At 31.5% G+C, this 16,573-nt stretch overlaps 5 protein-coding genes across 5 annotated transcripts; 3 read left to right on the top strand and 2 right to left on the bottom strand.

The window, feature by feature from the left end:
- The first annotated feature begins 3,191 nt into the window (after positions 1 to 3,191).
- On the top strand, positions 3,192 to 5,119 carry Tsp_06765 (abhydrolase domain-containing protein 4). Its single transcript, XM_003380561.1, has 9 exons — positions 3,192 to 3,224; positions 3,627 to 3,696; positions 3,820 to 4,041; positions 4,087 to 4,218; positions 4,305 to 4,502; positions 4,556 to 4,598; positions 4,728 to 4,832; positions 4,896 to 4,980; positions 5,039 to 5,119. The coding sequence occupies exons 1-9, from the start codon at positions 3,192 to 3,194 to the stop codon at positions 5,117 to 5,119; spliced, it is 969 nt and encodes a 322-aa protein (XP_003380609.1).
- Positions 5,120 to 5,166: 47 nt separating this feature from the next.
- Positions 5,167 to 5,691, bottom strand: Tsp_06764 (dolichyl-diphosphooligosaccharide--protein glycosyltransferase subunitDAD1). The gene is made up of 2 exons (XM_003380560.1): positions 5,377 to 5,691; positions 5,167 to 5,211 (listed from the first exon to the last, which is right to left on the bottom strand). The coding sequence occupies exons 1-2, from the start codon at positions 5,689 to 5,691 to the stop codon at positions 5,167 to 5,169; spliced, it is 360 nt and encodes a 119-aa protein (XP_003380608.1).
- Positions 5,692 to 5,735: 44 nt separating this feature from the next.
- Positions 5,736 to 8,500, top strand: Tsp_06763 (hepatitis B virus X-interacting protein-like protein). The gene is made up of 7 exons (XM_003380559.1): positions 5,736 to 5,782; positions 6,368 to 6,409; positions 6,463 to 6,524; positions 6,581 to 6,698; positions 7,069 to 7,129; positions 7,250 to 7,285; positions 8,393 to 8,500. Exons 1-7 carry the CDS (start codon positions 5,736 to 5,738, stop codon positions 8,498 to 8,500), a joined length of 474 nt encoding a protein of 157 aa, XP_003380607.1.
- A 2,578-nt stretch (positions 8,501 to 11,078) lies between these two features.
- On the bottom strand, positions 11,079 to 12,103 carry Tsp_06762 (hypothetical protein). The gene is made up of 2 exons (XM_003380558.1): positions 12,023 to 12,103; positions 11,079 to 11,423 (listed from the first exon to the last, which is right to left on the bottom strand). The coding sequence occupies exons 1-2, from the start codon at positions 12,101 to 12,103 to the stop codon at positions 11,079 to 11,081; spliced, it is 426 nt and encodes a 141-aa protein (XP_003380606.1).
- Positions 12,104 to 12,998: 895 nt separating this feature from the next.
- Tsp_06761 (hypothetical protein) lies at positions 12,999 to 14,660 on the top strand. The gene is made up of 3 exons (XM_003380557.1): positions 12,999 to 13,102; positions 13,976 to 14,259; positions 14,551 to 14,660. Exons 1-3 carry the CDS (start codon positions 12,999 to 13,001, stop codon positions 14,658 to 14,660), a joined length of 498 nt encoding a protein of 165 aa, XP_003380605.1.
- The last annotated feature ends 1,913 nt before the right edge of the window (positions 14,661 to 16,573 follow it).

Here is a 16,573-nt window from a genome sequence, read left to right as displayed (position 1 = left end):
ACTTTGAAATGAAAAAGTATAAAACGACTAATTTAACTGATTTCAGTTTGATCTTTACCACTATTATCATGAGCATTGTTGATTTTATTGTTACTACACGACCGAGATAGTTAGCATGACGATTTTCTTGTTGTAAACTGGTGTCAATTTTCATTTGTGCATGAATAACAATTGTCCATTTTTCCTTATTTAAACTTTTCAAAAGTAATTCACAAACAGTGTATATTATTACAAATACAAAAGACAAATACATAAAATTATCTACTCAAAAAATACTGATAAGTGTAATATCTCGAGAGAAAAGTAAGTAGCAAAAACTGTCCCAGAAATAGACAAACGGATAAAATGAAGTAGTAGAAGTTGACTACAGTAAATTAATAAGTGATGAATAAATATTTATATATGTGCAAATCGGATAATGAAACATAGCTTTAAATAAAGTTCTAACTAATTTTGCACCCTGTCAAGGTTGGAATGTTTTATGATAATTTTTTTTCGTGAACTACTTTCACTATACAAAATGACCAAATGCATAATTTTGTAAATGAAAAAGCATAGATACAATTGTGCATTTTCAAGTTTGCTATGCTGTTGTTGTTGTTGTTGCTGTTCGTTGCTATCTTTTCAATTCTGCTACTTTTTATTTAATGTTCAATCGAAGACGAATAAATGCACGGCGTTGGACAAGTTTCTGAATAGAAAAGTTAAGGAAAAAAAATTAAAATTACATGACAATTAAAAACAATTTTCCGTGGCATGAAGGAAATCGCACATCATTTTCAATTGTATAATCGTAAGTAATAGCTTTGTGAATAGGTCATCAAATACGGCTTAATAATTCCCCAAGGCGAAGATGACCTGTATATACGCCTGCCATTCCGCTGCCAACTAGCCAGTTGGAAGATAATAATGACAATTGTAAGCGGACGTTCAATCGTCCAATCTATAAACACACAGGCTGAGATTGTAATAATTGTCTTCAATCAAACTGCCCCCACTGGTACCGCTTGCAAGTGAAACGGTTTCTTTTCAACCGTCCCTCCCTCCGTCCATCCCACCGTAGTATACTCATTTGGCAATTGTTCGTTCAATTATTACCATTACACCCCTGTTCACCTGCTCATTCCATTGTTCGTGAACGAGTTAATTTTTTTTTCTCCACTCTTCTTCTCATTCACTTTTCATATTGACAATTTTTAATTGTTTATTTGAAAAATAGACGAGTAAAAATGCCATTCATTAAACATTTATCACCGAATTATAAAATGATGAATGCTTGATCCTTTTGATCGCTTCGGATTGCAGTTGCAATTCATGCAAATGAAAATGCATTTTTGATCTAATCAACTGTAGATGTTAAAAATAGACGATAATTTGGTGTAGTTGGTGAAAAAAATACTCAACGTTGTTAATTTAAGCATGGTCTTTTTTAATCTAATATTGAACCCATCCACATTTTATGCTTACTGTGTGCAATGATATTCCACTCCCAGCCCCACAATAACTGTCAACTATGCCCATACTGTATGTATATTACAATTGTTAAAAAATTAACAAGTGTAATAATTTTATAATAATTTTCACCCTTAACCAAGTCAAATTATTTAAAACTAATGACTTAATAATTGCCTGCTAATCCGGAGCTTATCCAATTGCTTATTCAAACAAATTGTTCCTCATGTTCAAGCACTTCTGATGCTGAAGCAACACTTTGCAGTGCTAATTGATTCGAGCAAAACAAGTTGCTGAAAATGAGCTTGCACTTGGAGCCAAGATTGCCGAGTGAAAAGTTTTCACTTTTAAAAGCTTGTGCACACTGCAATTTATGGATATAATAAATAGAATTTGGAATTTCACAGCAAATATTATCAAAAATGCAGCATTATTAAAAACTAATTAATTTTCAAATAGGCGAACTGATGAATTTGCTTTCTATTAATATGGTTGTCTGCTTGAGCAAATGAATTCTCATCGTGTTTGCTTTTATTTTACCACTGATGAATAATTTTAACACAGTTTATGTAGGCAAATATTTGCTTCCATTTGAAGTTGTTTTCCTTTTTTTTCAAAGATTATTTGCTGAAATTTAATTTATCCACTTTGTTGAAATCAATCAAAATCATTGTTGTGTAAATGATAAGCATTAGTTTTAAAATTATTATTCTTTTTACAAAAATTGAATACTCCTCTCTGCAAATACTGTAATATTTTATAAAATTTTTAACAGATGCTTTGAAAGCTAACAATGTGATATGTTCTTTGCGTAAAGCTAGTTGGGAAATTATCATTTTTTATTATTATTGAAAATTAGAAATAAAATTGTACTGTATTAATAGTTAATAAGCTTACTTATTTGTGCACTCTAAGCAGTTCACTACAAGTATAAAGTATTAATCAAATAAAAATCAAGTACACAAGTGAAAATGTTGTAAAACTGAAATTTGTGACAAAAAACAATTCACTGACGTGCATTCAGCTCTGTGCAGCTGATTTAATCTAGCACTGGTTTGGAGCAGTATTTACCGCTTCGACCTCTCCATTTATGCACTTTCCCATAGGTCATTGGCGGACGTGCACTTCTCTGATTGTAAATGGGCTCTGATTGACCGCCAACGTTAGCAATGCTAGAATATTGGCCACTGCAGCAGGACCGTTTGTCTCCTGCACTGGCAGACAGCACAGGTGGAGCAAAACGTCCATTTTTTCCCTCATTTCTAAACATGAGGAACAATCAGTGTCACCTCGTCCACCTACTGGCTATCATCGATGCTAGTCGGCGTTTACCTACTGTTTTCACCAAGGATTCACAGCAGGACAATGTGACAACCGGAAGTCTCCCTAGAGATAATCGTTTCAGCTTGAATAGTTAATAAGTATAATAATAAATGGCGTACTCTGCCAAAACAGTTCCACTTCATCAGTTTGATTCATTCACGAAAAATAATGTCCTCAAAAAGTCAACTTTACATTCAACATGTCCTTGTTGAATGTTTATTTGACAAATTTCTATTATAAAAGCATAAAGATCATGTTCCATGAAATATTGAATTTTTTTTTACAAAATCTATATATATATATATATATATATATATATATATATTTATTTATTTATTTATTATGAACTCTGCTTTTAGTTCAGAACAATTTCTGCAAATAGAAGATTTTAATATTCATATGCATAAACATAACACATGAACCTTTTCTATCATCAGTTGAACAATAAAGTAAGTCATGCTTGATGCAAAAACTATTATTGTTGAGAAAAGTCGAAGAAAAAAAATGCTTCTTGATTTATTATTTCGTTTCCTTAATAATTTTTTAGTATTCTAGTCAGATTTAGGCAAATCTAATTTAATTTACTGTTATTCATGCCTTCCAAGTGATGGACGCGCCTTAGTTCTATGATAATTCGTGGAAATTTAATATTTTTGTAAAATTTCAGATTTAAATTATAGGCTCTGCGTTCTATCTTATGCCTGACTGATTATTAGCGTGTGTAATAATTGCTAATCTATTGATGCTTACTTATCAGTAATTTAATTTGTTTACTGTATGAAGCAAAATTCGTTGGCAAACAAGCAAGTTGGATATGGCGATAGTTTAGATGATTCTTTGAATTTATGCAGTTCTTTAACTTGAATTTGATTTTGAACAGTTATAATTATTTTCGTTACGTCACTGATATGCTGTTGAACGGTATGGTTAGCAATACTTTAGAAAATATTGAAGCTCGACTTTATACTGGTTAGGATTTATTAATTTTTGGTTTCGAAGTAATTTTCTCATGCAAATTTAATGTTGTACTTTTTTTGTACTCAGAATTAAATGCTTCTGTCAGATGTCAGTTTATACCAGTTCTTGATGGCCAGGCTCATCTTTGGACAGTGACCGTTTGTAAAAATGAAGCGGATCACGATTATTTTGCTCGTCCTCCCATGGTACTTTTACACGGCTTTGGTAGTGGTTCAGTGATGTGGCTGAAAAATTTTGAAGCTCTTTCCGAAAAACGGGTTGTTTATTCGTTAGACTTGCTTGGTAAAGGTTTATTTCATTTTAGGAATGGGTAAAATATTTTTCAACTTGCAGGTTTTGGTCGTTCAAGTCGAATCCAATTTTCTCAAGACAGTGTCGCAGCAGAAAATATGTGGATTAAATCTATTGAAGATTGGAGACGTTTTATGAAACTGAAAAATTTTTATCTATTGGGTCATGCTTTTGGTATTATAATAGAATAATGTTTAACATTTTCTCATCAGTCATTGTTTGAATCTGATGAATGCTTGATAGCGCTTTGCTTATTGCAGGTGGATATCTAGCTGCTGCTTATGTTCTTGAATATCCAACCCACGTAAACCACTTGCTGTTAGTTGATCCTTGGGGCTTTGCTGAAAAACCTGACGAACGGGAATCATCAAACTCTACACCAATGTGGATAAGTTCTATAACAGGATTTTTCAACTCGTGCAATCCGTTGTCACTTATTCGTTTAGTTGGTCCTGCAGGTGAATACTGCTGAAATTTTTATGTGAATATTTAACATGATTTTGATTTTTAGCTCCGTCTCTCATTCGCAAACTACGGCCAGACATAGGAACAAAGTATTTTGAACATGAAAAAATGCAGCGATTGCTTTACAGTTATTTATATCTCATCAACATGCCCGAACCAACGTGAATATTTATTTCTTAATTTCATTTTTGCACTGCACATTGAAATTTTATTTTCAGTGGTGAATCGGCATTTCGATCAATATCTGTTCCTTTTGGATGGGCCAAACGACCAATGGTCAAGCGTCTTCCATTGATGTCCCGAAATATACCAATCACATTTATGTAAGAAATCATATTTGTAAAAGCTGTGAAAATTGTATTTGAAAATACAATATTATAACTTAGACATGGAAGTCGTTCATGGGTTGACCAAAAACCTGGAATTACTATCCAAAAATTGTTGAGCAACAAAACTTCAGTTCGAGTTGAAGTATGCCAGCAGATTTGAAAAATCTACACATCTATCAGTACTAAAAATCTTTGTTTAGATTGTACGTGCTGCGGGTCATCACGTTTATGCAGATCAACCGTGTGCATTCAACGAGCTAGTGCAGTCTTGCGTTGAATAGATCTCACAAATTTTCAATTATTATAGGTTGAACGTTTTGTGTAATTATCATTGTTTGTTTGTTTCATGCCGCATGTTACTGATCGCTGTTAACTGAAATAAAACTGTTGAAAGAGTCCATAAAAGTAATAGGGAAAACATAAAAGTACACAACAAGTGTAACAAAGTATATTCTTCGTTTTAATTCGCCAAAGCTTTAAGAAAGCACACATATTACCAAAGACCTATCGACTGGTATCAGCCAATAAAGTTGATTACCACCAAATGTAAGATAACATGTGCAAAAATAAAATCCGCGAATGCTCTTTCTTGACTGATTCCAGGAAACTGCTGCCTGTTCTGTGGATTCACTTGGATTCTTAACGAACATGCAAGCACAAACGATGCTACGCAGGAAATGAAACCAGCCAAGAAGCTGTTAAATGGAAATGTGCCCACAATGCAGCAATATATAAACTGGATAATGCCAGTCCATAAAATACATAACATGTACGCATCGATCAGTTTCAAACGTATCGGCGTCGACTTCTTGTATTCTGTTAAAAGGCTTTTTACTACGGGCAGAAACTGCATTTTACCTATAAAAAGTAGGAATAAGTTTTGCGATTTTTTCAATAATGCTAGGCGAATTTAAAAATTTGCCACAAAATTTACTTTATGACTCGTAACAATAATTTACAGTAAGATGTAATCAAGATCAAAGTAGTAACCGTTATCTTACATAACCACAAATTTTGAAAATATACAAATATATATGTATATATATATTTATATATTTATTTATTTTTATTTATTTATTTATTTATGTAATTTGAATTAGAAATACGAATAATTTAAATTATTGGTGATTAATTCTTGATTTTCAATATATTCTTATGCTGTTGATTTACAGTAATATAAGAGATGAAACAGAGTAATTTGTTAATTTGTAATCATTTTGCTTTTTCGTGATGATTTGTGTGATTATTTACGTTCAAGAAAAATAATTTTGAATTATAAAAGTTTTTTTACTGAATTCGAAAAATTTCGTCAATGCAACGTCAATTCATCTGCTTGATAAAGATGTGTTATGATTAATTATTGCGTCAGAAATTAGGAAAATATTTTTTGTTTTTCAGAAATTTTTCATTAACAAGAGCAAAAATGTGCATAGTTTGTTTTTGTTAGTTAGGATGGAATGAAATGCTTCATCAGAAGAAGTTGTTCGATAATGAATGTAAATAATACGTTTAACTTTTTCTATTTCTAGTTCAAGTATGGAGAAACTATTTTTGGAAAAATTTTCGGAAATGTAAGTAATAAATCTGTGATTAAAATATTTTATTTTTCATTTTTATACATTAGTTGTGGAAGCCATGGCATCACTGGTTGCCTTTGCGCGGATCAGCAAGGTTTATGTGTCGCTGGTAATTGGTGAATATCAGACTGTTTTTTCTTTTTTTCTAACTTTTCACATGTTTAGCTAATGGAGATTTAACTAACAAAAACACAGCAGAAATTACTCGTCTGTATCACCTTGCCTGCACATTAGATCCAAACAACGGAGATAAACCGAAAGTGCTACTAGAACACGGTTCTGAGTAAGTTTTCTTATACTTTTGCGAGAATTCTTTTCACAGTTTTTTAGGAGCTTATTTATTACTCAAGTTGATCAGCTCACTGTTGCTTTCAAAAGATAATGCTGCAGTTTGTTACCTGATGTGTTGATCTGGCACGCAAAATGAAGTAGGTATGAAGGAAAAAATATTATCTTTTGAATAGTCAGTCTTATTGCAAGTTAATTGTATTTAAATGTTCAATAGTTAAAAATATTTGAAATGCGTTATTTCGTGTTAAAAAAAGAAGCAGTATTTCGTCAGTCTTCGGATAGAGTTCATATTTTATTGCACGCTTATTCTTTCAAAGCAGATCATATTGATCTTCGTGCTGATTAAGTTAGTTTAAATTTAGATTTTGCTGTTGGCGTGTCAGTTTCAGCAGGCCGATCACAGCGCATTGGACATGGCAACGGGTTAATTTGTAATTTATTCGCTTATTATTGCACCCTAATGATAGATAATTTATATTCATCGTTCCGTAATTGTGATTTTTGTGCTTGTATTAATGCTGCTTTTTATTTTAACTGTTCCAGGAATACCTGCAAAATATTGAAAAATGTGTGCTAATAGTATGTATCAAAGAAATTGCCGACAACTGTTTTAATTAATACATGAAAACATTCAAATAGTGATGTATTTATGGAGAAAATTTAATTTTAGCCGATGTCATTTTGGTTGACGATTAGATAATGTTTTATTCATTTACAAAAATAAACGTGGATATTTAAAGTTATTTTATAATTAGTCAAGTTCAGTTTAATTATAGTATTTCAAGTTGTAAAATGTGGAATTGCATGCTGTATTAATTAAAATTGAATTTTATCGATACAGTAAGTCACTATTTGATAAATTTATGAAATTCTTATTTGAAATTTGCATAAGTTACGATTTTTTTAAACAATTATTCAATTGTTTTTTCATAATGGCCAAATAATTGAAAATTGTGACAATTTATTCAGTATCAATTTTATTTTTTTCAGTCAAATTATCTAGTGAAATTTTGAAATGATGATTTTCAGTTAACCACTGCGAAGCATACTATTTTAAAATTTGTAAACTTTTTAATAATGAAGTGGGAAATATCACATTAATTAACATGAAAAAATGTAGAATTTAATAATTATTTTGATTGACCATCTTTTTCAAATGATTTCAAATTTTGTTTTGAATTTTTGAAACTTGAAGATCATTTTGACAACTTTTTGTAATTGATTGTCTCTGTTTCAAAAATTGCCGCTCAAATTTGCTTTTTTATGTTTTTGATAAACTGTTGCTTCCGTTTTGTTTCAACGTCAGTACTGTCATTTAATCACTGGTATTATTAAATATGTAAGTTTTTTGTTAATAATAATAATAATAATTTTCCACGATTTTTGCCATCGCGAACTTTCACCTGTTGTCACTTTTTTTACCTGATATTTGACGTATTCAATGAATAAATAAGTCATATTATTTATTGACTATGTTGAATTTTCAAATCACTGTCAGCAGTTGACACGTTTGATGAAATTTCAAATACCGTTATAATTGACTGATTGTATTAGGTGTTGATGCAATTTGATACGACGACAGGTTTGTTGTAAAAGGTTGTATTATTTGTACTTTGATGCAGAAGAATGAATTAATTTTAAATAAGAGTAATAATTGACTGTGTTTGTTGTAGGTGCTGATTTGAGATAAGCAGTGACCAGTGGCTTGTAATCTTGGGCAAGATCGATGACGACAAGGCAGAGTTTGCGTTTGATTGGTCAGCGTTCAACGTCGCTGATGGAAAAAGTGATTAAATTGATCAGGTAGTTCACGATTACCACCACTACTATTATAAATGTGCGCTGAAACTCGTCGAATGTCTTCGATCAAATTGTTTCAACAATTGCATTTAATCAGGTAAGCAAATTTTCACTATTTTGAACCAAATTATTCAAATTCATGTTATTTTTTTAAATCTCCACTTTAATGCAATATGAATTTTGAGTGAATATTTTCGGTTTTCTTGTTTGCTTGATTGTCAGGATTGAGTTTTACTTTGACGCTTTCAATCTTAGGTTTTGATGTTTTTCTGGTTTTCTCAAAAATTTTCTTTTGCATAGTTGCAGCAAAATTAACGCGCACAGTATTCGGCAGTTTTCATACAACTAACTTTATTAACTTAGTGCGGTAAATATGTTCATGGGTCGCATTATGCAAATATTATGATTTTCGACATTCTTTATCAGCAGTTTAAATTCTGAGGCAAATTGCTTAAGGTGATTTATTGAAAAGCCGTCAAATAGTCAATTGGATAAGTCTTTAAGTATGCATTAAGACTTTTTTGCTCTGCTAAAATGTTTTAATGTGACGTCTTGGTAGTCGGGCATCATTGGAGTCTGCAGGAAACAATAAATAAAATAGCACTGATGTTGTAACTTTGCAATGAAGAGACTTTTTTTAATGAATAAAGTTTCAAATGTGCATCATTTTATCGGTTGATATTATTTTCGAACTTGGGCAATTAATTGAAGTTTATTTATAGAATGTATTGCATTTTAAAATTGTATTTATTGCTTGCATATTTCATGAATTCCATACAACGCAAGGGAGTAATTTCTTTTTTTCTGTAGTTGATGTTCTTGTGTTGTTGCTTCTATTAATTGGAAAACATATCACTCAGCTATAGTTGCACATTGAACAATTTCAGTGAAGAAAACACCGGGTGCAGCAAGATTGGAGATATTTGTAATTTAGGTCTTTCTTTTACAATATCTACTGATATAATGTAGACGATGTCAATTTGATTAATTAAAATTTCAATAGATTAGTTGCAATGTCCTGAGCCTGCGCAAACTGCTTCAGTGTATTTGAGCCTAATTGAGTTTATTGCTTAGTGAATAAATAAATGTTGGTAAAACTGAACACTACATTTCCGTGATTGTGTGAATTTGTACAACAGACGAATGATGAAATTTAATGTAACAGAAATTTGTGGCAAGCGGCTTTATAGGAGGAAGTGTAGGAATCAATCTGTGCACGTAATTTTCTGACAGTGGCTGTAAAAAGTTTGAAATAATTGTGCACGAATTTTATAACTTGTGAGTGTTTTTAAAATGCGTGTGGAAATTTCATCTTGGCCAACTGATTATTAATTTACACTTTGTGATTTATTGATTTTATAATATTTTCATGTTTTTCATACTTGCATAAAGTGCTGTCTTGATGTAGCTTAAGATGAATTGATTTTTGTGTTGACTACCTTTTCATGCTTTCTGGCCGCTCTTTTTGTGAGCTATTCAAATGTGTGCGCTACGCGTGCTATTCAACTGCACTTTTTTAAAAAATTCAAATTTCTATTTCATTATCCATTATTATGAATTTGATTTTTCTGTTCTTTTCAATTGTATAATTTGCTGCATTTGAATTTTCTCCATTAATTTCCGCCAAATTTCTTACTACAACAGTATATTGTTTTGTCTGAATATTTTAATCTGAAATAATTTAGCAAAAAAAACAGGAAAGAAAAAATTGGTTTAGCTAAAATTGTAGAGCTTAATTGTATAATAATGTTGGTAAAAGTAGTGAAAGTAGAATAATGATGTGAAAAGAATTTTTTTTTGGAAAATTCAGCCGCTGTGCAGGCAGGATGTATAGGCATAATGTAGGGAAGAGTAGTTGGAAACTTTTTTCTTTGTAATTAAGCGGATCTTTTGCCATGCGAGAAGTCGACGCTCCATCAAATCTGCTCCAAATTGTTTGCCGAAGTTCTTGTTTTGACACTAGAGGCACTGTTTCGACGTTTTATTGAAAGCGTCATTCCATTAATTAATCTAAGCCAAGCTGAATTCAGACGCTTAGCCTGACCAGTGTTTTCGATAATATTTATTCAGTATGCAAAGAGAGGGGTTACATGAAGCGACGGCATCTTTTACGCTTCTCCAAGCATGACGGGCTTTTTACCTTTGCATGTCCAGTGGTCATTCAATGAGTGGTGTATAATTATTTATTATCGACTCGTTTAATCAGTGTCATTGGAAAAATGCCATTGTTGAGTGAAATGACCATTGTTGCTGTGGTGCAATTACATTTCGACTAAATTGGTTCACAACAACAGTTGACCAATCGGTAAAATACAATTGAATCAAAGTTCTACTGCAGAGAGATGGACATGCAGAAAGAACTGAGTCGATCTGTCTGGAAGACTGTCAATCAATAATTCTGGACACGAAATGGATTATTAGTAATTGTAAACAACGCCCACTTTTCTAGAGCAGAGATTGTTGGCAGTATGGTTAGCTGATGTGTACGACTGGATGAATCGTTTTTGTTTACTGTTTCCTAAGCCAATGGACAGGCTCACAACCCCCTGAGCAATTGGCTCTATACGCTTTGTCAGTTTTGAATGGACAATTGTTCGAATTGGTTGATCCAAAGCTTGCCTTGAGCTCGTGAAGAGAATTCGTCAAGCTGAGATGCGTCACTTGATTGCCTCCAACTAAGTAGAAACATCATGATCACCATGAACAAATGCCTTCCAAAGGGAATGGGCAGTGCTTTGCAGCCCGTCTTCTTTGTTCTTCTGTTTCCATCCATCCTCCATTCATTCGTTGCACACCATTTTATGACGTTATTGAAATACACGTGCACGTCAAGCATGAGCTTCACTTTTATAATTTGCACGTAAAGCCTTTCTGATCGTTTGGAACGGATCAAGTACAAATCCTCCTGTTTACTAGTCTAATTTACTGGAATTCATAAAACTGAAATTTTGCATAGCATAATTTGTTACTTTTAACAAACAATATTCAAAACAAATGACTTTATAACCGCTGTTTACGACAATCTTTTTCAACTGTTGCTTCACATCAGTGAAATTAGTATTTTGGCATGTTTGCATATATGAATTTGCAATTGCAATAATTTTTATAGTTTTGTGCATAAAATTGTATTTCTGGTATTATTGTCAGAATTTCGGCTTTAAGTGAATTTACTCTTTAGAATGAAAAATTGACCCTACTATTTTTTTGTAAGATGAGCAATGTATAATCTGCCAATTTGGTCTAAGAAAGCGGTAAATAGGGAGACCTGTAATTTGTGAGTTGAATAAACAGCAACTCTTTCTTTCATTAGCAATTGCATCTTAATGGAGTGAAAACTATTATAGCTGTGTATTGATTTTATTGAAATTTATGAAGCATTGATTTAGTGGAATAATTTACTGCACCAAATTAGTCGGCAGTGTTTCAAATCCTATTTTCGAGTTAATAATATTTCAATAAATTTGGTGAGACATTCTTCAAATTGCGTCATAATTTAATTTATCAATGCTAATTTACATTTGATGCAATTAATTCCATGCAATACAATACATAATACACTGTAATAGAAGAACTGAAATCATAGATATGGATAGTCATTGAAAATGAGTAATGCATTTGTTGCGCGAGCATTAACACGATATTAATGAAACAAGTGTATTTAACAGAAAGGTGTTTTGTGTTTTTTTCCTTCATTTTTCATCATAATTTTTTCCTCATGCTATGTTATTGTATTAAAGCATATCTGAGAATGAACGATTGTCTTTTGCAATGGTGTTTTTTGTTCTACTTTTAGTATATCTTTTTAGCAATATATTTAAATATCAGTTTTTGTTGTCAGTTGGAGGAATTGGTGATTTTTGTTGCTTTCCAAAATTCTTTGAAATGGTATTTTAAAATGTCATTAAATTGAAGAATTTCTCTAGCTGATGATCTAGTGATGAATAAACAGGATGGGATATTTGAAATTGAAATCTCCATTTTTCATCAAACTGTATAAAGTATTTATTTTTCCACTTTTAAAAATGCTCGTCTTGTACTTAATTTCAATATTGAACTGTGAATTGCACTATTTAGAAGAAAACTGCCTTTCAATATGTTTTTCAATAGCTTTCTGATGTGCATTTCAGCAGAACGCTGTACGCAATAATGGCTTTGAGAGTTATGCAAAATTATCATTGATAAGCTTCTCAAGAAGATGTATTTGTATAAAAGATTTTATTATGTAGAAATAAGTTGAAAATAAAGTAAATTACAAAAGAAAGTGGCACAATGACGTTTATTAGAAATAATTGATGAATTTCTAGTTGCATAAATTCTATGCATTTGTGAAGTATTATTTTTTACGGCTGAATTTTTTCTGTATAAATATATGAAAATATAGCAAAATGTAAAACCAAGTATTTCAAGAGCACTTTTTTAAAGATTGTTTTCTTTGAAAATCATATAAAATCCCATAGGTGAATATAGATTGATTTCAGAATAGCCGACATGGATGAGAATGAATTCAAATAGGCAACATATTGCCGCTATTGCTTTGTTCAACATTAATGCTGTGCTATATCAATTTTGCTTTGTAAGAAATTCAATTGAAAGAAAGTGAGAACTTGTCACCACCGGTGGTGTTCCAATTATGAATTTCATTTATCATTGGATGAGAATTAAATAAATCTTTTTTCACACAAATAAAATCAAAGAACATTAATTGCCATTTTTAAAAATTCATGCCCAGCGTATATTTCTGAATGTGGTGTGTAAGTGAATTTTCTTTCCAGGCGAGTAAATTTCTATGCATTCATGTGTAATTTTCTATTTATATTTTATGCAATTTTACATTTTGTAAGCATTTTGACGCTTTTCTAAGCTTAAGTAAATGTGTTACGGTGAAATTATACATTCGACATGTCAATAATACTTAAACAGCGAATTGCAGTATGTATGTAAAAATTTTGATAGTGTATTTAAGTTGATTTCAGATTAATCGATATTGAACAATTTGGAACTTAATTTCTCTGACGTAATTTTAGTTAATGAATAGAGAATTATCATTTGAAATGCATATTTATAACTTAGAGCTCAGACAGCTTTGTGCTGCTGTTTAAGAAAATTTATCAAGTTTATTGTTCATTCAGGTGACCGGCTAATTAAGAGCATTAAACAGCTTTTTGAAAAAAGAGCATTGGTCGATGTGAGAATGTTATATCTTTCATCGACAGTCCTCTATTTGTCAAGCGGATTATGCTTGTTTTTACGATAATTTGATTTTAAATTTACATTTGCAAGCAAATTTTTTGATTTCTTAATTTTAAAATGCTCTTTGACTACTGGTCTTGCTGCTTTCTGCTTTGGAAAATGATGCTCTTGTGATGATGATCATCAGGAAAACGCGAAAGTGATTTTGGCTCCAGAATGTGAGACAGATTGATTGGATTTGATTGACAAGCAATCCTACTAGCTGGTAATTTTATCGAGGGCAAAATACTATCTGAACAATCTGTTCGAAAAGACTGGCACCCCGAGTTATTCGCTTGTCACGCCGTTTTATTCATGGATCAGAATGAGCATCATCATTTTTACCAAATGTTTGTTCACTTGTATTGTATTTTTTTTGTTTCTGCCAAATATGTGTCACTTTTGTCAAATTTTAATTCATGCGACTATTTGCATGTGGAAATTGCACATTTGTAAAGTAGAAGTTGTCAAAGTTGGTGCAGTTTTTGGAGGAGAACAGTTTTTCTTCCTTTTCCAACAAGTAGGTGAGCTTTGCAATCAGAACATATCCATCGGTTATTGTTGCAACAGAATTAAGAAGAAGAAGAATTGCGACAATAAAATTTCCGAAACTTTTTCCGTATAAAATTATTCAATAAGCTTGGCTTGTGGTCATCGTCTTTAATTTTGCAATTGTAAGTGATTAAAATTAAAAATTTTTTCCAATACTCACTGAACATCTATATTATGATGTACATTTTGCTATTGTTGTTTCTTTTTTATCAGTGTACATTATATTAATTAATTTTTTGAATGTGTAATTGGTTATTATGTAGTACCATGCTATTGCTATTGGGCAGTGGTTAAAGTTCTAATCGATACTGGACCATTAAATACTTGGAAAGTTTTATACATCTTTATTAGTATTATTATTGTTGTTGCTTAACTGGCGAAATGGGGGGAATAAACAAATTAGCATTGCGTGAAATAAATTATTTATAGTTCTAATTGCAAACATTATAGCGTTCATTTGGATTGTGCAATCTAAGTGAAGTGCTTTTTCTTTCTCTTTCCCTTTGGCCGACGGGCTTTAATATGTTGAAATGGTTGAATTGTTGCATTTGTAAAGCAGAAATTCACGTTCAGGAGATGCAATTTCAACTTTTTCAGTTGTACAAAAGAAGATTACTGTATATTAAACGTTGTGAAACTTATTTCACTTTGCTGAAATTCATCGGCTAGTTATAACTACTTTTTTGAATATGCATACAGAATCACAATGTTCCGCTGATCGTGCACAAATGTACACATGATTATTCCTTTTTGCATTCTCTTATTATTTCTTGTTACTTGCTTGTGATTAATGTTTTCATGTTCAATCAATGTAATGGTCGCTTCGGTTGAATCGAATGAACAAGTGATGTAATTTTCTGTTCGTCACGCGTATAACTGCAGTTGCGTTATTTTGCCCTTTTCTGTAAATTACATATGAAAATTTTTGACGAGATACAAGAAAAAAGAACAATTTTTCAATGATGAGAATATTTTCATGCAATAATTATGAAAAAGAAGAAATTTTCTTTTAGCATAACAAAGTTCCATTGTTTGATTGTTGTTTATGCTGTTGTTATAAAATTACCAGACATATTTATTATTATTATTATTATTGTGCAAATCAATTTAATTGGTTTTTTTCTCACTTTGACCCATTGCCGGTCATAAAATTGGTTAGCAGAATTTGATTGAGGATTATTGACAGCTTGAACAGGAAGCTTGGATGTTCAGTTTGTCGTATAGCAGTAACATTTGCGACGTTCAGCTGTCTCCTTTAGGAAATCTCTGCTGCGATGTCTGGTCGCGATTGTGGCCAGCTTACATGCGCATCACACGTTTGCTGTGTAGTATGAGCTGAGACGCATTCTGTTGAATCGAATGGAAATTTCCAATTCTCTCCACTTAACAAAAAACTGATATCGAACCTTATTATGATGAGATTGTTGTCTTCTCTTTATTTAACAAAAAAAACCAAAATTTAGATTTATACAATTTATGCTTCATATAATTTGATTTATTTATCTGATTATTATCAACAGTAACATGAAAACTGTTTTTGTAAAAAAATACCTTCATTTTGTGCATTTTTCATTTTTATTTATAACAAATAATAACGTATTGATGTTGGAATCCAAGTGTGAAGGTGATTTATTTTTCAAATACAAAATTTAAACTTAAATTTCGAGGGTGGAATTGAATTCAGTTCAGTTCAGTTCACGTTTTGCTGATAATTTTTATTTTGCCCATTATAATTTTGTTATTATAAAGTTGAGATTGTTTTTTTTTGATAATGAAGAAAAAATTTCACTTTCACACTCAGTTCGAATTCTGATCATGCAAGTGCTATGCGTTTTCGGTCAATTGGATATTTATTTCTACAATCTGTGAAAAATGCCTAATAGGAAACTATGAAGAAATGTTGTTCTTTTCTTTCTACTTCTTGTTCTTTATTCTTCACAAAGTGTTGCTAGATTTTCATTTTTTTTGTTAGCAGATCATTTCTTGAGCACAATTATACTCTCCTTTTTTTGGCTTCTGTAATTGCAAATTGTTCACCAAAAAATTCTCCATTTCGATGCATTTGAAATACCATCCACAAGTGGGCTAGTTATCCCAGCTGTAGCATTGCTTATTGTAATTACAGTACTTGGTTTTACAAATTACAAGATTTTTATTTTTTTCACTTCTGTCGATGGAATTTATTCACCTTTAATTTTCAATTATACGACTGCAGATTATTTGTCTAGTGTTTTCTTTTCTGCAACGCGAAAGTATTGGCAAAAAAAAAGAAAGAAAAAACCACGA

Source organism: Trichinella spiralis (assembly GCF_000181795.1).
Source record: "Trichinella spiralis strain ISS 195 chromosome Unknown Scfld2, whole genome shotgun sequence".
NCBI lineage: Eukaryota > Metazoa > Nematoda > Enoplea > Trichinellida > Trichinellidae > Trichinella > Trichinella spiralis.
This window is presented reverse-complemented; position numbering and strand designations above follow the sequence as displayed.